The sequence below is a fragment of the Neltuma alba genome, unplaced genomic scaffold (assembly GCF_004799145.2).
Source record: "Neltuma alba isolate B1F8T4 unplaced genomic scaffold, ASM479914v2 tig00011850_pilon, whole genome shotgun sequence".
NCBI classification, from domain to species: Eukaryota; Viridiplantae; Streptophyta; class Magnoliopsida; order Fabales; family Fabaceae; genus Neltuma; species Neltuma alba.
In genome coordinates this window covers 813611-833545 of record NW_021636455.1, presented here as the reverse complement: position 1 = coordinate 833545, position 19935 = coordinate 813611, and the positions used below count along the sequence as shown (strand labels likewise).

The following is a 19935-nucleotide window of genomic DNA, read 5'->3' as shown; positions in this document are numbered from 1 at the left end:
ATGAATGATTGCACGCTTTGATAGTTGACAGAAGAGTGTTGCCCAGAGAACAGACAGCATTATCATCCATGGGTGAACCACAACATCATATAATAAACACATTCGAATTTGAAAGCTTTTCTTTTTTTTTTTTTTTAAAGTAAGAAAAAGCAAGGCATCTTAATCATGCCGATTTACTTTCAGCGTGTGGTTGGAATAAAATTACTTTTAATAAAAAAATACAAATATTTAACAAAAAATTTTATTATTTTTTTGCCAAAATATAATTATATTTTTTTAAATATAATTCAGAATATTCCCGAGTCATTTTATATTTAATATTAATATATTAGGAATGTTAAGGTTAAAATTTTCTTAACAGGCATGCTTGAGACAATTTCAAATATATTATTAGTATATTGAATGGAGTTTGATAATTTTTTATTAACATGTGGATCACGTTGGTGAGTGGGGTCTTGGCTTTATTAGATATTTCTTTTCCCTTATTTAACAACTATTTAGCACCTAGCTTTATCATATATCATCTAACAGAGAGATGAATATTTTGATATCGTTTTTTTTATTTGCAAAATTCAAATATTTAAGCTCATTTAAAGGGTATGAATGTATTATTTATGGAAATTTATCATGTTTCAAAGACAATTTTATGCAAATAAAGAAACTTTTTATAAGAAAAATTACAACTAAAAATAAAAGATTGTTCCTTCCCCTCCCCCTTTTATTTCTTCATGTAGTTTTGAGATTCAATTGTGATATTTCAAAATATTTTTAATCTAAGGAATTGTTTTAAAATACTGAAAAATTATAAAATTTAGATAATCATGTACTATTGAATCACAAAGCGACAGTCTCGGACGCCATTAGTGACCACAAAGCCAAAAGACAACATTGCATTGTAAAGCATAGCCAAAGAAAGTGGGAGCCCAGGAGGAATTGATCAAAAGCAACAATAATGAAAATTATAAAGATTTAAAGCAATTATATTCACCATTTCCGAAATTAATTTGATTTTTTATTTATTTCAAGAGTACTGAAATCACATAAAAATCAATTATTTATTATAGATAAAACACTTACGAAAATCAAATAATCCACACGAGAATAAAGTTGTCTCCTAATGGTCCTTTAATAAAATTTTAATAATCGCAGATATGTAACTGAAATCGACAATTTAACAAGATCTTTAATTGTCATTTTTCCTTCTGTAAGGTACATAATCCCATGATATATCGTAACTTCAATCAAATTCATAACCAAGACTCAGAAACAACTTTTTAGTTTTTTTTTTTTAAGCTGCATTTGTGGCAAGTCGCAACACAAAAACAGAGAACGCAAACAGGCAATAAATAAATAAATAAAGCCAACAATAAAAATTACATGAAAATTATATATATGTGTGTGTGTATATATTTCATATTCTTACTGTATGATACACACCATTTTGAGATTCGAGAGACGAATATCAGTAACAGAACCTGATTCTTCATAACCTTACAAGTAAATGAGTGCTCCAACCAGAGCTTCCTGCGAATGCTTTTGCTACTATACGAGGTTCCCTCTCGGCTCCGCCATTGGGCCGAATAGGGTACAGTAGGTAATGATCTCATATCTTCTAAAATCGGGTTTTTTTTTTTAAAATACAATTCTAAAATCGGTTTTCCTTTGTGTATTATTGTCCACATCGTCTACAAGGTAGATATTTGCCACAAATAATCTAGAAAATCTCCCCATGAAAAGGCTCCATGGTTGCAAAAGCTGGATCTTTAATGGTATGATATGATTAATGGTGACTTGATGAAAGCTTCAGAACGATGCTTATCCACAAGTGTAATTCGACTTAGGAGTATTTGGATAAAACCAAATCATTTAGTTAACACTTGACAGTCAATATTCAGAGAACTTAAAAGGGACTAATCCATCTCTACGGCAAATCAATCAAACCTTGGCGTTTTAACAACATGGTACTTGACTATCTTTGCTTTGCTTTGGTCTGCAGAAATTTCATCCGGAAAGAGTTTGGAAAGTTCCTTCATTGTGATCACTGCGTGAAATCCATTCTTCAGCTGGTGCAAAAACCAACTCCAGCATAGGGTGGTTTGGGCTATAATATTCCTGTGTAAGATAATGAAACACGAAAAGGAACTTTTCATACATAAACCAGAGGCAACAAATTCATCTCCTTGCCCCATCTACATCCTAACATGAAATCGTAAGCATACATTGGGTGTATTTGCAGATTAAGTTGAGCAATATGAATACGGTAAAAGCACACATAAATAGCTGAAATCTAAAATGATTTGTGAATAGAGAGAAAAATGACAGGAGAGAAAACATTGTATGGGAACAAATGCATCGTGGTGGCTTGGGAAAAGATTATATAAAAAGTGGCTTTTACCTTACAAGCTACTGACATGTCAGCATATACACCCAGAAGGGGACTTCTGCGTGAAGCAAAGAAAATATGAACATCTGTGAGGTTAAAGTCCAGAAACCATTGATAACAATTTTGTAATCAATAAATAGCTGGAACCTAAAGGATTATTTTCAAGCAACAGGAACGAAGAAATCTCCAACACTTGTAACAAATAATTAGACATTATTGTCCACAAATTGCAAGTAAAACCCCGTCACATGCTCCTATCCCAAAGTCAACTCGCTCTATAGACCCTTCTCATCTCACTGAATGAAGTCCTCATCAATAATAAAAACTTCAACCATCCAGATAACAAACAAGGGGGCAAAATAAAAGGGTCTCCGTAATTTTAGTGAAATCAATGCTCCAACTTTCTGGTGAGTGCTAAGAGTGTTCTAGAAAGAATATCATCGTCATCATGGTAATGAGGCTTTATGAGTACAATAAGAGACTAAGTTTTGCACATAAATAAATTTCTAACAATGGTGGACAAATAATATAATAAAGGCCACGTTCAACAAACACATGACATCGCTAAGTGATAAGCACCTCCTTTTGATGCGTCAAATACTGTCTCTGATAACATGCAATAGTACTTTTCCATCTAGAATGCATTTACAATGGACAGGAGAGGAAAACCAGCCTATCCCACAGAGAAAACGAACCAATTAAGTTTGACTAGAACAGTTCTCTAACCTTCCAGCTCATGGGCTGACCAGACTGAAAAAGGGCCATCCAGTTCAAATGTTTTCCTTTTGAACCAGTTGGTCCAACCTGGTTTTCTTAACAAAGGAAATTACAAGCCACAAATTAAACGAGACATGAAGCGTACAGAATTTCTATCCCTTCTAGACACTGTAATTCATCCAAAGTGATAGAATGACCTGCTAAAAAGTAGATGATCATATGTGTTCTTCAGCTTTCTATCAAACCTGCACAAGGCATAATATATGTTACCAAGCCAGTAGGAAAAGTAGTTCTGAGATCATAAAATACTTTTGTTCTTGTCGTGAGAAGAAAGGTCAATTAATATATATAAAAAGAGAAGAAGAAAGTTAATATTGCACATATTGCAAGGGATGTCTGATAACCCAATATCTTATGTTCCTCAGTGACTAAATTATGAGTATTAAGCTCTACATACATATGCCGGCAACAATATATAACAATGACCATAACTATAACAATTAAGTGAAAGCAAATTTGGCGAGCACAAAGACAAACAGATGGTTTTCCACAGTAAAAGTCATCACTAACCATATGTGAACATTTATGACTGGAACTCCCACCAGTTTCTCCAATTTCTTGAAATAAGGAATTTCTTTCCAGTCGTTAGGCAGAAGAAGCTTTACGATATCAACTAATTGAACAAAAGGAAAAATGTGAAGAAACAGAAAGTAAGAATGCCAAAAGCAAAAACAAAGAAAAAGCAAAAAAAAAAAAAAAGAAAATAAAAGGAAAAAAAAGGACTATAAGGAGATGATAAAAGAAAAATTGTACCTGGAGTTGCAAACACATAAGCGTCTCCTTCAATCACCCTCCCATAATTTAATAACAAATTCTTTACATTCCCTTCATCATTCAGCTCAATTTTTTGAATGCGAGAATTGAGATGAACTTCACCACCCAAGGACTGAATATGATCAACAATTGGCATACATAGTCTTTCCGGGGGATTCCCGTCCAAAAAGGCCTTTTTTGAGAAAGAGATAGGCTTGTCTTGTGTGGGCATGGGGAGAGAAGAAGAAGAAGAAGAAGAAGGAATGGGAAGATCAAAGAGAGGCTAAGCTGTGAATGGGAAGCCATGAGAGAGAGTGAGCAGTGAAATCAACAGTGCATGTATTGTTGTTTCCTTGCTGTCACAGGTGGGGATGGAAACTTCAAACCAACATATATGCTCCATTGCAAGACATTAGGCATTAACGTTTGCTTGGAATCATGGTACGTTTTGCTGATTTTTCACTGGTGGTAGTGCAAGGTGGGAGCCAGTGCATGTAGCTTCAGCAGGGCCCACGGTGCCAAATGAATGACTACGCCCTATCGCCTTTGTACTGTCATTTCAAAGCCTATAAATTACAACATCTACGTCGGGTTAAAAGTAATATTAAATCGATGAAAGGAGAATATGAGGCAGTGTGAAGGGGCCACAACAAAGAGAGAAGACAATACCAAGCGATTCAGAAGTGACATTACCATGGAAGGATAAGATAAGAAATGAGAAAGACATTTGGATTGGGAAGGCTAAAGCCTAAAATGCTATGGTTGGTTATTCGTTGTTTGCCATGTGGACATACTTTGGGTAGAATTATTAATATACTAAATGAAGTTTGATCTTCAGCTCAAAATAGGAAGCTTGATCAATTTTTAGGGCGCCCTGTTGATTATGACTTCACATGTGTTGATGATATTTTATTAATATGCTGATAACTACTACTTTCGGCCCTAATTATAAGAACTAGTTGATCAATTTGAGAAGATTAAGAAAATAAATTAAATTAGTTATTTGTAATAAATAAATGTTATCTTTCTTAAAATATCCTTACTAATCAAATTTATTGGCTAGAACTACTATTATTAAAGGGACTACCTTGGAAAAAAAAATGTATAAATATGAGAGACAAAGTAGATTAGGGTTTTATAATTAGGACCAAAATAAAAGTCAAACAAAGTCTTGTATTAAAGACCGAATGTAGTAATTACTAATGCTAGTATAATACTCTCTCTACCATCGAACATAAAAGCCAACAGTTAGTTAATTTGGATATATTAAGAAATTGGAATTAATTAATTATAACAAATGTAGCATGATTTTCCTGTAAATTTAATACGTCTATATGCTGTGCGTGGGGATTAGATTTGCTTTAACTGATCATTGGGCATTTTTGTACTTCCCAACCATTGGATTCAGATTCTTGGTAAATGATACTACAAGTCTACAACCGTACAACGCACAAATGATAAAAATTCGAATGAACTCACTCCTTATTTGTTCAAACAAACTTAATTACATCTAGTTAATTATCAGAATCATCTGTTCATTTTAATTTACGCTTTCAGCTCATGAAGGCGCGGTGGTGGCCTCCTAACCTTAGTAGCTTGTTCAAATGAATAAGCAATTTCAATAAGCTTTGGCTCTGACCCTCTCAACCCTCCAAAGCAAATCCCAAATGGCTCGTCCTTGTCGTACCCCGCAGGCACAACGATTCCAGGATAGCCTCCAATGGCAAGTACACGACTAAAAACTGCACCAGGGATCGCCACTGCATCTAGGTTATTCACCTTCATAAGTTTCTCAAATCCATTCTCAGACAACCTTGTCATGTTTGATAATGCCTCATTTTCTATTTTCCCCATTCCACTTGTCTTTTGAGCTTCCACCATAAAGTCCTGGCTATACTCATCAAGTCTCTCCTGCAATTTTCTGAACACTGTCAAATTCTTTACCAAAACTTTTGTTTTCACTATATCACTTTAACTTTAGTGTCTGGAATCATATATATTAGGAGAAACTACTTATAACTCTCCGGAAAAGTGGCACCATGTAACAATCATGTGGCCTTTCCATGCTAGGTTTTAATGATATGTTTAACATTTTTACTTTTAGCAATATTTTAGGGCAACAAAATGGTATGTTTAAAAGCTTATACATCAAGTTGTAACAACATCCTTACCAATTCAGCATGTTCCTCGTTGAAGGCAATTACATCTGCTAAGGTTCTCACTGGGGAAACGACCAGGTTTTTAAGGTACGAGTTCAGGGATGGTTTGAATTCAATTGACATTGCAATGTCTTCACTCGAGCTGGTAAAGAGTTCCTTGATGTTATCTATCACCAAATTGTCAACCAAAACAGCGCCTTGTTGCCTAAAATATGAATCAAAGTATTAACAGCTCACCTCAACAATTTGCCAGAACTGATTCCAGCCATTCATAGTTGTTTTCAATATATATACCTTAGTGTCTTCAGGTGTTGCTCAAAAGTTTTCTGCCGGAAAGTATTATTGCCAAACTCGTAGAAAAATCTCACAATTCCAACCCTCTTTCCTCTTAGCCCATCTATTATCAGAAACTGAGCATATGCTTCTTTTGGGACATACTTTGATCCTTCAATGGTTGCCTTATCCCTAATGTCTTCGCCTGCAATGGCTTCGAGAACATATGCAGCATCTGATACAGTCCTGCAAATTGGTCTGCGACATTCCCCACCATTGTACACATTTGTTAAATTATATATATGCAAATTTTCTTCTATATCAGAAAAGAAATCGCAGATGAGACTTTACCATTTGGCCCTCCATGATACTACACACTTCTAACCATATGAGATAAACCCATTTGGAAACAGCACACAAAATCTTGTAATTTGTACAAAAACATCAAGACGTGTTTAGGAAGATCAGATGGAAGTGTTTAATGTATCACTTGAAGTTGACTTACCCTACTGTGTCTTGTCGAGGTGTGATGGGAACTACTCCATCTCTACTAGTGAGACCAACGGTTGGTTTTATGCCCACTACAGAGTTAGAATCGGAAGGACATAAAATGGAGCCATCGGTCTCAGTACCAAGAGACACTGTTACAAGATTTGCTGCAACTGATATTGCAGAGCCGCTACTAGACCCACAAGGATCACCCATTGTGTATGGATTCTGCAGCAACAACAACACATGAAGGCATTAACAGAAAAAGCATGTATCTTGTTATGGTCCGATAGCACAGAAGAAAGAACAAACACAACACCCCTAGTGTTCATCTTTATAATTAACCACTCCTCACAAGCCCAGTTGAGGAAGCCTTATGGTTCTAGCCCGTACTAAAATATAGCCCATTCATGACACATCTCCTCTCAAGCTCATCCATATATACCAGAACAAATTGTCAGCTGTAAAAAAATTACTTCATTTTACAATATCTCATTCATTTACAGATGTTCCAACACTTTATCCTAAAGTCCCTTCTATGATTCCAATTACAAGATGAATCAGTCTTGAAACCTAAAGGATTTTAACATTTTGACATGAATGTAAGCTTGTGCACCGTATATTAGTCCTTATGAATTTTGGGAGGATAAGTGATTCACCTTGCCTTGCCCGCCTCTAGCACTCCAGCCAGAGGGTATATTATGTCCCCTGTAATTGGACCACTCACTCAAAGTAGCCTTCCCTAAGATGATGGCCCCAGTTTCTAGACTGGGAGCGTAACTGCATTGACAGAAAAGGCCATATTGTAGAAGGAGCACAGAGTGTACAGGGAAAAAATGTAATTAGAAGACAAAGAATTCACTTTTTTTCAGATGGCTCCCACTGAATTTGTTCAAAGAATGAGTTTTATTTTGTGAGGTGGGTTTCACTGAACTTGTTTTTTGTTTTTTTTAAACGAGTTCTGTTGTTTGATGACGTGGGTCTTATTAAATTTATTTTTGGTCTGAACGAGTTCTATATAAATTTAAACTCGATCACGATCTAAACGATTTTCAAATATAGCATCTCGATAAATATTTTTGATCTATTATACCTGAGTAAATTTTTTTTGACTGTTTATCATATTTGGGTAAAAAAAAATCCGAAGATCAAAAGAGAGGCTAAGCGGGTGAGCAGACTCGTTAGCAGTGAAATCAAATTTCGATGCTTTGGGTGGTGGTGGGGGTAACTAAGAGCTGCTTTTTATGGGACAAAATCGCTCCTTTGCCTAATCCAAGAGTAAACTTAAAATCGCAAGAACTCAGTGCGCGGAACATGTGGGTTGACTGCTGAGTGCTGACTGGTGAGAGTGTGTCTTGTAAGTTGTAACACAAGCTAGCTCGGCGCAACGTGAGAAATAGAAGTAACACCAAGTAGCCAAGGTGGCCAGAGTAATTTAATAGTCACGTTGTTCCGGCTAGTGGTGTTTTTTTTTTTTTTCAAAATTACTATAAGATTTTCCAAAAAAAAAATATTCACGAGAAAAATTTCATAACAACCGTTTGTAATAACAAATTTTAGAGTTAGTAATACTAATTTTATCATAATTATAATACTAATATAAAAAAAAAATGAGCGTCCATTTTTTCATTACAACCGCTTTTGTTATGAAGAATAAAAAAAAAACTCCAGTCTTAATGTAGAACTTAATTATTAAGTTGATTTTGATTCTAAATATAAGATTTATTTGTCACATTTATTGATTTTTTTAAAAATTATTCCTATTGATACTCTCACAAGTATAATTAAATAGGAGGAGGAAGAAAGATATTAAGAAAGATAATTATGATATTATATTTTTTTATAATTAACTAACTTTTTTAACTTTCTTGCTTTAATTAAATTTATTAAATAAGTCCTATTTTGAGTATCGGATTAACCCTTAAAGTAGCTGAGTTCAATAAAAATGTTCTCTGTTTTGTTTTTCTCAATTAAATAATTATTCATAGTCTTTGGTCAATAAAATAAGATAATCCCAAAGCCACAGCGCCATTACCCGTTGGTGCCTTGGCGGGAGTGGATGCTGGGAACCAATGAATGATTTTATGTTTTGATAATTGACGGAAGAATGTTGCCCAAAGAATGGACAGCACTATCATCCATGGATGAACCATAACATCATATAATAAACACATTGGAATTTGAAGGTTTTTTTTTTAATTTTTTTTAAGTAAAAAGAGGAAGGCACCTTATTCATGCGGATTTACTTTCCCTCGAATAAGATTGTTTTCAATTAAAAAAAATACATGATTAGTAAAAAAATAATATTATTTTCTTTTGCCACAGCATAATCATTTTTTTCGTATAATTCAAAACATTCTCGAGTCACTTTATATTTAAGTATAATCTCTATCTAATCAGAAGTTTTAAGATCAAAATCTTTCCAAAAAATATGCTTCTTTCTCATAGAAAAACACAAGTCAGATATATTATTAGTATTACATTTGGTCTTAATTATAAAATCTCATTTGTAAACAACTTCATTAACACGTTGATCACGTTGGATCTTTCTTTTCCCTCATTTAACAACCATGTAGTGCCTGGTTTTATCATCTAACATAGAGACGAATCTTTTGATATTGTGTTTTTTTGGTTATTTACAAAATTCAAATTTTTAAGCTCATTTAAAGGGTATGAATGCATGTTTCATGAAAATTTATTATGTTTTTAAGACGATTTTATGCAAATAAAAAACCTTTTTTATAAGAAAAATTACAACTAAAAATAAAAGATTATTCTAATTTTTTTAATCTTTCTTTCTTCATGCAGTTTTGAGATTCAATAGTGACATTTCAAAATATTTTTAATATAAGGAATTGTTTTAAAATACTGAAAAATTATAAAAGTGAGATAATCATGCACTATCGAAAGTGCAAATAATTTATAATTTGAAGAGACAATCTCAGACGCCCTTAGTGACCACAAAGCCGAAAGAAAGTGGGAGCCCAGGACGAATTGGGGAGCAGATTCCCTCAGCAGCATTTTTTCTCAGAAGCTCATCTGAGCCATTTAATTTATTAAATCGTAGCCGTCTGTTTTTGTCACCTTTTAAAACGTACTGAACCCTCAATTGCGGACGTGGCGTCGATCTTCTTCAACTTCTATCAGAAACAAAATAACCAAAGGAACATTTTACCAAAAGTAAATTACTTTCATGGGTTAAGTACTATTCCAAGTAAAATCTACACTTTCCCTGTTTGCAGGTGACTGCTTTTGTGCTGCCAGAAACCTGAAACGAGACAGATAGATAGATGGGACTCAAACATGTAATGTTTACGGTGTTTGAACTCAATTCTTCCATTATATTACAATTATCCGTCAAGCCTATACATGCTCGTCGCTCAAGATACGCATGTATAAATTATAATTGTATATAGACATGACAAGAGGAGAGAACCAATTCCAAATCATCAACATATATGAAGAATGGTAGTCTTACACGACAAAACCCGTCACTGTTTACACGTACCACACTATCATGAAATCTTTTTAACGACAAATTCACCACGGGAACAAAAGGGAGATGGAGTTGATGGACACGAGCTTCATTTCAATTCATAAACTAATAAGAAAGACAGGCTACGGAGCATTCATGTTATGTCTATGCTGGTGAGTCAAGAAAATAGATCGTCGCCTTTTTATTGACTTTGGATCCTTCAGAATCAAGTTAAGAACTTTGCCTGCAGGAAAATTCGATCTGGAATTTTGTGAGCATCAAGAATTAAGTCCCACTGAAAACTTGACATTCTTCTTACCATTCTTTCATTCACTCCCTCCCTCAAATATTCTCATGGGGTTTTAGTGAATTTATGTTGACGGGATTTACTTGCCTCCGTATAAAACCAGCATGCCATGCAAATATTTTATTATTGAAGTAACCATCTTTTTAGTACCATGTAAACTTGGGAAGCCTCACCAATTTCATATGACCCTGCTTCAACCAAAATGCTGTGGTTGAACATGGCTCAAAGCTAGATTTGCCAACATGCCTCTTGCAGCTTCTTCACTTTCACATCCTCGTCTTCACGGCACTTAATCATCAATGACAGGAAATCGCTCTTTGCAAGTTTAATGCGGAGCTTCTCATCCACAGATGAATTTCCCAGTGCACTCATACCCTGCTCTTTTATCTATGGAAATGACATCCACATATTCCTCCATGATCGACAGCAAGAAATATGCATAAATGCAAGTGGCAATATACCTATTCCTATACCTCAGGAGCCGAGGAAGACTGCCTCAGCAGTCTATTTATCTCTTTCATTGCTCCGCTCTCTGACTGAATTCTTGTATAGATTGATTGAAGTTAGAGATCGCAAAAGGCCTGCAACCGCTTCACTTGCTAAACTAGAATTTGATCTGAGTAGGTGAACGGGAGAGTACGAGATGCCGTGCTTCGTGGGAGACGGAGGACATGAAGCCGGAGAGGGCTGTGAAGGAGACCGGAGTGCCGCGAGTGCGAGGGAACAGATCGCCGGGGTTTGGCAAAAATGGGATTTGAACGGACGGCTAAGATTATAATATATTGGACGGCGGAGATAAAATTTAAAATCTAGATGATATGTCTTTTTGTGAGCCTTTAGATTGATTGGACGGATACGATTTAGAGCTTCTGAGGATTGAGGAGAAAATGGCCACTGAGAGGATCTGAACCCGGATGAATTGATGAAAAGCAACAATAATGATAATTATAAAATTTAAAGCTATTATGCTCACAATTTCTGAAATTAATTTATTTTTTTTCATTTCAAGAGCACTAAAATCATATAAAAGTCAGTTATGTATTACAGATAAAACATTTGTGAAAATCAAATAATCCGCTCGAGAATAAGGTTGTCTCCTAATGGTCCTCTAATAAAATTTTAATAATAGCAGATATGTAACTGAAATCAATAATTTAACAAGATCTTTAATTGTCATTTTTCCTCCTGTAAGGTACATTATCCCATGAATATAGCGTAACGTCAATCAAATTCATAACCAAAACTCAAAAACAACTTTTTAAGTATTTTAAAAAAAAAAAAAGCTGCATTTGTCGCAAGTCGCAACACAAAAATAGAGAACGCAAGCTGGCAATAAATAAATAAATAAAGCTAACAATAACAGCTACATGAAAATTATATATATATATATATATATATTCCCTATCCTTAACGTATGATACAAACCATTTTGAGACTCGAGAGATGAATATCAGTAACAGAACCTGATTCTTCATAACCTTACAAGTAAATGAGCGCTCCAACCAGAGCTTCCTGCGAATGCTTTTGCTGCTATACGAGGTTCCCTCCCGGCTCCGCCATTGCAAGGCCGAATAGGGTACAGTAGGTAATGATCACATATATTCTAAAATCGGGTTTTTTTTTTAATACAATTCTAAAATCAGTTTTTCTTTGTGTGTTATTGTCCACATCGTCTACAAGGTAGATATTTGCCATAAAGAATTTAGAAAACCTCCCCATGAAAAGGCTCCATAGTTGCAAAAGCTGAATCTTTAATGGTATGATATGATCAATGGCGACTTGATGAAAGCTTCAGAACGATGCTTATCCACAAGTGTAATTCCAGACTTAATCAAACACTTGCTTCGATCCTCCTCCTCTGCCCCCGTGCAATAAGCAGCTCAGAATCCTACACATTTCAGGACAAGAATTCATGATGTCCTTCGATGGAAGTGCCTCAATATTTATAATTGAAGTGCTTTATTCATCAATGGCCTTCTAAAATAATGTCACCAGAAAATGTATGATTTTTTGCAAGCCAAAGTACGGACGAATTGGATGGATAGAAAATTCAACCCACCCAATGCTAGGATTCTACCAAAGCTAAAGAATTTATGGATAAAGATTATGATATTGTTGATGCAAGCTATTGAGACATTTCAGTTCCACCTTTACCTGTACAATAGCCTGCGCGCAGAGCTTTCCGGAAAGAACGGCACCTTCCATTGAAGCTAAATACTTTTGTTTTGTGTAATCACCGGCTAAATAGAAACCCTCTATGGGAGATCTTTGTACAGGACGGCAGGGCTCACAATTTGGAACAGTTTTGTAAACAGACCTGACAAATATATTCAGAATAATATCGCAAGTCAATAAAATGTAATAGTTTTCTGTTACTAGCTGACTAGTTCAGTGATAAGTCGTATATATCTAACACAGAATCTAAAAGGGCAAAAAAATTCCTACAAAAGCCAATCTTATAATAACTTATGTTTTCCATCATTTAGTTAACACTTGACAGTCAATATTCAAAGAACTTGAAAAGGGACTAATCCATCTCTATGGCAAATCAATCAAACCTTGGCGTTTTAACAACATGATACTTGACTATCTTTGCTTTGCTTTGGTCCGCAGAAATTTCATCCGGAAAGAGTTTGGAAAGTTCCTTCATTGTGGCCTCAATAATATCTTCATCACTGCGTGAAATCCATTCTTCAGCTGGTGCAAAAACCAACTCCAGCATAGACTGGTTTGGGCTATAATATTCCTGTGTAAGATAATGAAACACGAAAAGGAACTTTTCATATATAAACCAGAGGCAACAAACTCAGCTCCTTACTCCAACTACATCCTAACATGAAATCATAAGCATACATTGGGTGTATATGCAGATTATGTTGAGAAATATGAATACGGTAAAAGCATACATAAATAGCTGAAATCTAAAATGATTTGTGAATAGAGAGAAAAATGACAGGAGAGAAAAGATTGTATGGGAACAAATGCATCGTGGTGGCTTGAGAAAAGATTATATGAAAAGTGGCTTTTACCTTACAAGCCACTGACATGTCAGCATATACACTCAGAAGGGGACTTCTGCATGAAGAAAAGAAAATAAGAACATCTGGGAGGTTAAGGTCCAGAAATCATTGATAGAAATTTTGTAGTCAATAAATAGCTGGAAGCTAAAGGATTATTTTCAAGCAACAATAACAAAGAAATCAACAGTTGTAACAAATAATTAGACATTATTGTCCACAAATTGCAAGAAAAACCCTGCCACATGCTCCTATCCCTAAGTCAACTCGCTCTACAAACCCTTCTCATCTCAATGAATAAAATCCTCATCAATAATCAAAACTTCAACCACCCAGGTAACAAACAAGGGGGCAAAATAAAAGGATGTCCGTAATTTTAGTGAAATCAATGCTCCAACTTTCTGGGGAGTGCTAAGAGTGTTATAGAAAGAATATGATCGTCATCACGGTAGTGAGGCTTTATGAGTACAATAAGAGACTACGGTTTGCACATAAAATAAATTTCTTACAATGGTGGACAAATAATATAATAAAGGCCACATTCAACAACACATGACATGGCTAAGTGATAAGCACCTCCTTTGATGCATCAAATACTGGCTTTGATAACATGCAATAGTACTTTTCCATCTAGAATGCATTTACAATGGACAGGAGAGGAAAACCAGCCTATCCCACAGAGGAAAAAACCAATTAAGTTTGACTAGAACAGTTCTCTAACCCTCCAGCTCATGGGCTGACCAGACTGAAAAAGGGCCATCCAGTTCCAATGTTTTCCTTTTGAACCAGTTGGTCCAACCTGGTTTTCTTAACAAAGGAAATTATAAGCCATAAATTAAACGAGACATGAAGCGTACAGAATTTCTATCCCTTCTAGACACTGTAATTCATCCAAAGTGAGAGAATGACCTGCTAAAAAGTAGGTGATCATATGTGTTCTTCAGTTTTCTATCAAACCTGCACGAGGCACAATATTTGTTACCAAGCCAGTGGGAAAAGTAATTCTGAGATCATAAAATACTTTTGTTCTTGTTGTGAGAAGAAAGGTTAATTAATATATAAAAAGAGAAAACGAAAAGTAATATTGCACATATCGCAAGGGATGTCTGATAACCCAATATCTTATGTTCCTCAGTGACTAAATTATGAGTATTAAACTCTACATACAATTGCCGGCAACAATATATAACAATGACGATAACTATAACAATTAAGTGAAAGCAAATTTGGCGAGCACAAAGACAAAAAGATGGTTTCCACAGTAAAAGTCATCACTGACCATATGTGAACATTTATGACCGGAACTCCCACCAGTTTCTCCAATTTCTTGAAATAGGGAATTTCTTTCCAGTCGTTAGGCAGAAGAAGCTTTAGGATATCAACTAATTGAACAAAAGTAAGAATGTGAAGAAACAGAAAGACAGAATGCCAAAAGCCAAAAAGGAAAAAAAAAAAAAAGAATAGAAAAGAAAAAGGACTGCAAGGAGATGATACAGAAAAATGGTACCTGGAGTTGCAAACACATAAGCGTCTCCTTCAATCACCTTCCCATTATTTAATAACAAATTCTTTACAGTCCCTTCATCATTCAGCTCAAGTTTTTGAATGCGAGAATTGAGATGAACTTCACCACCCAAGGACTGAATATGATCAACAATTGGCATACATAGTCTTTCCGGGGGATTCCCGTCCAAAAAGGCCATTTTTGAACCATGCTTCTCCTATTGGAATATTTAATAACACGCAAACCATTAGGCTTTGCTTTGCAAGGGTAATGCTTTACAGAAACGACTATACTCCATTCGTTCTATTCATTATTCCAAGCAAAATTTGTGCATAAAATGAAGTAAAGGGGTAGCAGAAAGATTAATTCATGATGGCAATAGCACCGGTAAAACCATATATGGCATAGAACACAACTGTGGAATGCCATCCCGGTAACGACTAAAACTCTTGAGAGTCACTGGAAGCTGAAGGCTGAGCAGGAGTATGAATACAAGACCCACATTTGCTCCTCATGATACGTGGAACTGTATTTTTTTAAGCATGAAGACTCTTCATGCATCATTTCTAATTATTAATCTGCATCCATTAAAATATGATCCAGGGTATAACTAATCTTTTGAAACAATACTATTTGAGAAATGGAAATGATTGCACCTGAAGAAATCGGTTTAAAGCTATCAAGATACACTGCATTGAAAGTTCATCAGGATTGATGAAGTTTAGGGCCTTTGACATTGCTATGAACACCTCATCAGTTACTCGATCAGGCACACCCTGCAATGAGGAGAAAACATGTTACACCTGCTTTCTCATGATCTTGGTTTGTGAAGTAGCCAAGCTACTTAGATCCCCAAAAGAATTGTCACACCTGCTTTCTCATCCACTCTTGAACAGATAATCCATCTTGAGCCTCAACGTAATCCTGCCCGCCAAGAATAGCTGGCAGCAATCCAATAGCAAACTTGACTTTCTCTGGCCAAGTCAACATCTCATTGTTCCTCAATATTGCCCATATTCCTATCAGTCAAAACCACAGAATGAGCACTAGAAAACACTGAAAAACTAGAGAAAAATGTAACAGAAGCCCAGCAGAGGAATGCAAGAAATGTTAAAATATAGAATGGAGAACTGAGCCATCTGTCGGTTCTGTTTAAAAGATAAATTATCTTCTTATCAGGAAAAATAGAATGTGAAACACACAAACACACGCACAATGATGTATATAACACAGAAAACTAACTGCAATTAAAAAGAATACTAGAATATTTGTACTTCGTTTCTGCTTTAAGTTCATGGACAACTGAAAGATTAGACCATTGCAAACACATTTCTTTGAAGGGCTTTCTATTTAAAGAAAACCCATATGTTAGCAGCTAAGTTTGCAGATTGACTGGATAAACCAGCTAGCCCTTCTGAAAAATTAAGATTTGTTCAAAATTCAACAGAAAATTAAGATATGACGTCATGCGATCTATGTAGCCGACCCTACTTAGTAGGATAAGACTTGTTATTGTTCAAAATTCAATACGCATGTTCCTGCTAAAACTTTGAACAGAACTGAAAGTCAATTCAACTGAATTCTGGTTTTGAAGTCATTACCATATCATAGACAGGAAGAACACGAACACAAGCACAAGCATACGTTTTGCAGCAGACAAATGAAAAGTTCTAGTATCGTAGGTTTTCTAGCACTAGAAGGACACAAACAACATTCAATATCATAGCGATCACTAATAACTCTTATTTTAAGTTTTACAATGGTAAATGCGAACACCTAACCATTCAAAGGAGCAGGGAGGACTTCAGGAAAATCAAATCGACTGAAATGTCCAGGCTTCTTTGGCATAGCAAAAATCATAGAATGCTCCTTCCACTGTAACCGATCATTAATGCCCAGTTCTCCAAATAGGTTCTGAACATTGGGGTATGCTCCGACTTTGGCAACAAAAAAGATATATTCTTAGAGTATGAGTAAATACAACCAAACAGGATTCAGATAATCACAACAACACAATTTACTAAATCTAGAATAGATAGCTTCCAATCAGATCACTTAGAATGAAAACATCAAGAGAGAGACATAATAATAGCTTATAGCACATATGCAATTTACTCCAAAAATTATCAACAAAATTTCATGAAATTTGTTAGGTTCTTCTTATCTCACAGCACAGCATCACTTCATAATCAAGCCAATCACATAATGAGAGCAACAAAAACATTTCAAATGTTTGCTCCAGCGTCTCTACCATCTCAGTCTTATAAAAATGGTGTGCGCCTAGAAATAACTCAACAGGTCAATTCTGATTTGCACTGCAATCAGAAGTTGGAACTATTTTGGTTTGATGAGCAATGCTCTCTGATTTATCCAGATAACTTTTAGCAATGAATAAAACATAAAGGAACAAATTTACGGGAGAAAAAGGCCCAATCCATTTCCCTTAGCAAGATGACTTTATAGGTAACCATTTTCAATAATGATAGGTTCAACTGTAAGAAGCACCATGGAAAAAGTAACCATACAACAAAAAGAACAGACAAACAGAGATCATGTCTGAAATGCAACATTGAAGAAAATAAACAAAAACATAATGTGTAAAAAATCTCAAACAGAACAATGCCATTGAAGCAAAACAATGCAGAAGAGCTTACCGAAGTTATTTAAGGAAACAGATAAGATAGATATATTAATAGTTTCTAAGGAAACATATTATTAACAAACTTTTACATAATTATATGACAGAAAAACTGAAGGCCATAAGTTTAATGAACTTACAGAATATGTGAAGGCCAGTTTCATACCAGTCTCCATCTTCATCTTTCCAGGCAGCAACCTTAGGAAACGAGACAAAAAGTAAATCCACAACATTTAAAATTGCAATATAAAAAATAAGCTTCATATATCTGATTAATCTGTAATTAGCCTTCCAATGCAGTTCGGACCTTTCTATAGAATGAAAACAGAGGAATTATTGGACATGTGAAGTGGACATATTCATTGGATAATAGTAGAGAAAGAACTGCTCCAGCTAACTGCCCAGTGCTTTTCCTACTATTGAGTCACGACTATCCCATTAATTTGCCTTTTTGGCCTCCTAACTACTTTTTAGTCATATCATATAATCATACAGTATTAATCAGCAAGCAAAAATACACGTATGTTGTCCAGCTCAAAACAAGTTAGTAGGATAAAATTAGTGGGAAAACCTTTCCACCTAGAACATCTCTTGCCTCAAGCAGTATAGGTTTATGACCAGCATCTGCTAAATATTTCGCAGTTGACAAACCAGCTAACCCTGTTACAAACAGAACAGTATGATTTGGAGGTGTTCCCGTGTTAGAGATTTGACATAAGAAATATAAGTTTGGACTCCTAGCAGACACTCAGAAAAATAAATAGCAAACTGTTCCACATTCAAAATGACATGTGCATAAGTGAATGTCTTCCTTTGTCCGTTTCGCCACAGAGAGCACAAACCAGCTCAATATAATTATTAGTAGAAGGAAGGAAGAGCCTTCTTTAATCAGATAAATCGTACAGTTCAGCACAGAAAACAAAAAGAGCCACAAAAATTACAAGTTCTGTTTTCCAAATGGACACAAATATTACTTTCAGTTGACATAGCCTCACATTACCTGCACCCGTAACAATAACCTTTAATGGTTTGGTTGGACGTGATGAAGTGCGAAAGGTTGAAGACAAGTAAGCAGCTTCTAAGAAATTAACTGTATTTTCAAGCTCCGGCCTTGGATAGTCAATGCAAACTACCTGTGTTGCAAGTTAGTCGTTATTATTTACTGAATTAGACCATTCAATGAAGAATTGATTAAATAATACCGACCGAAGCACACTAACCTGCAAGGGAAAGCCATTCTTCCTCAGACTGCTTTTAACAGAGCGTGTGCAAGGAAGTCTCAAAGTAAGACCCATGGACTCGCTTCCTCCAAACGCTAACGAAATGTTTTGGCTTAACGTATTCCGATAACCAAATCCTGGGATAGGTCCTATATCTCTTGCTCCCACTATATTACTCTGCCAATTCACGTGCACCGTAGACATACACCCACATACAGCCATTATGTTGTACTCAAATTCCGACTTGGCAGTGGAGCTTAGAATTCAGTTTTCAAAGGCCTGCATATTGCGGAGTTCAAATATTACAAAACCAAATAATCCAATTACAACTGGAAGACAAACTTATTATCTTCATGAACATCTATAATCTGATAAAATTTGGGATTTTTCATATGAAAATTTCCAAGAAGAAAAAGCTCAAACACTTGCACCACTGCATGACTCGACAACTGAATTCATGAATCTAAAAGGAAGTTGAACATTACCCGAGAGAAAACGGGAATTTAAGCCAAGATGGGAAGCTGCAGGAACTTCATCCCTGACAATAAAGCAAGAGCAGGGGTGGGGGAAGTATGAGAAAGCAAGAAAGCTCGTGGAAATTATGGGGATAGCACCAAACGCAACATCTGTTTAATGGGTTGGTTTGGCCTTTTAGGGTCTGTTTGGTTTGAGAGGAGGGGGAGGGGAGGGGAGGTTTTATCTTCACCTTGTTTGGTTTGATTAAAAAGGAGGGGAGGGAAGGGTATTTAATGATCCCTTGTTTGGTTCAAGGAGGGGAGGGGAGGGATAGTAATAATCAATTTACCATTTTACCCTTACATATTAGTTTATGTTTTTTATTGATATATTATATAAATTAATTTACATCTTAATTTAAATTATATAATTTAATAAAAATTCAGTCTTATCATGTTAATATGTGTATTAAAAAATTGGTATA

At 35.3% G+C, this 19935-nt stretch overlaps 2 protein-coding genes across 3 annotated transcripts; both read right to left on the bottom strand.

Moving 5' to 3' along the window:
- Positions 1–1663: 1663 nt before the first annotated feature.
- Positions 1664–19645, bottom strand: LOC114718513 (15-cis-phytoene desaturase, chloroplastic/chromoplastic). Of its 2 annotated transcripts, none has more exons than XR_003737826.1 (15): positions 18996–19217; positions 18776–18908; positions 18347–18435; positions 17916–17973; positions 16919–17074; positions 16008–16156; positions 15794–15913; positions 15141–15354; positions 14913–15015; positions 14543–14590; positions 13646–13691; positions 13175–13362; positions 12771–12933; positions 12396–12504; positions 1664–1791 (listed from the first exon to the last, which is right to left on the bottom strand). XR_003737826.1 is itself a non-coding variant. In XM_028903854.1 (15 exons), the coding sequence occupies exons 2-15, from the start codon at positions 19215–19217 to the stop codon at positions 12448–12450; spliced, it is 1746 nt and encodes a 581-aa protein (XP_028759687.1). In that variant the 5' UTR covers positions 19218–19274; positions 19481–19645; the 3' UTR covers positions 12034–12447. The 2 variants fall into 2 exon arrangements, 1 of the variants encoding a protein (XP_028759687.1); XM_028903854.1 differs by lacking the exon at positions 1664–1791 and adding an exon at positions 19481–19645 and having other exon boundaries at positions 12034–12504; positions 18996–19274.
- On the bottom strand, positions 5293–11137 carry LOC114718560 (probable amidase At4g34880). The gene is made up of 8 exons (XM_028903916.1): positions 11090–11137; positions 10863–11003; positions 10041–10102; positions 7494–7614; positions 6851–7062; positions 6367–6603; positions 6085–6277; positions 5293–5824 (listed from the first exon to the last, which is right to left on the bottom strand). Exons 1-8 carry the CDS (start codon positions 11135–11137, stop codon positions 5459–5461), a joined length of 1380 nt encoding a protein of 459 aa, XP_028759749.1. The 3' UTR covers positions 5293–5458.
- Positions 19646–19935: the final 290 nt, after the last annotated feature.

Excerpts from the sequence above, each read along its gene's own strand:
- LOC114718560 (XM_028903916.1), bottom strand. The coding sequence starts at position 11,137 with ATGAAAGAGATAAATAGACTGCTGAGGCAGTCTTCCTCGGCTCCTGAG. Across the intron at positions 10,103-10,862 it reads AAGTGAAGAAGCTGCAAGAG|GTTTCTGGCAGCACAAAAGC; the intron begins GCATGTTGGCAA and ends GTCTCGTTTCAG. Across the intron at positions 5,825-6,084 it reads ACGAGGAACATGCTGAATTG|GAGAGACTTGATGAGTATAG; the intron begins GTAAGGATGTTG and ends AGAAAATTGCAG.
- LOC114718513 (XM_028903854.1), bottom strand. The coding sequence starts at position 19,217 with ATGGCTGTATGTGGGTGTATGTCTACGGTGCACGTGAATTGGCAGAGT. Across the intron at positions 15,355-15,793 it reads CTTTAAACCGATTTCTTCAG|GAGAAGCATGGTTCAAAAAT; the intron begins GTGCAATCATTT and ends ATATTCCAATAG. Across the intron at positions 13,363-13,645 it reads ACATGTCAGTGGCTTGTAAG|GAATATTATAGCCCAAACCA; the intron begins GTAAAAGCCACT and ends TATCTTACACAG.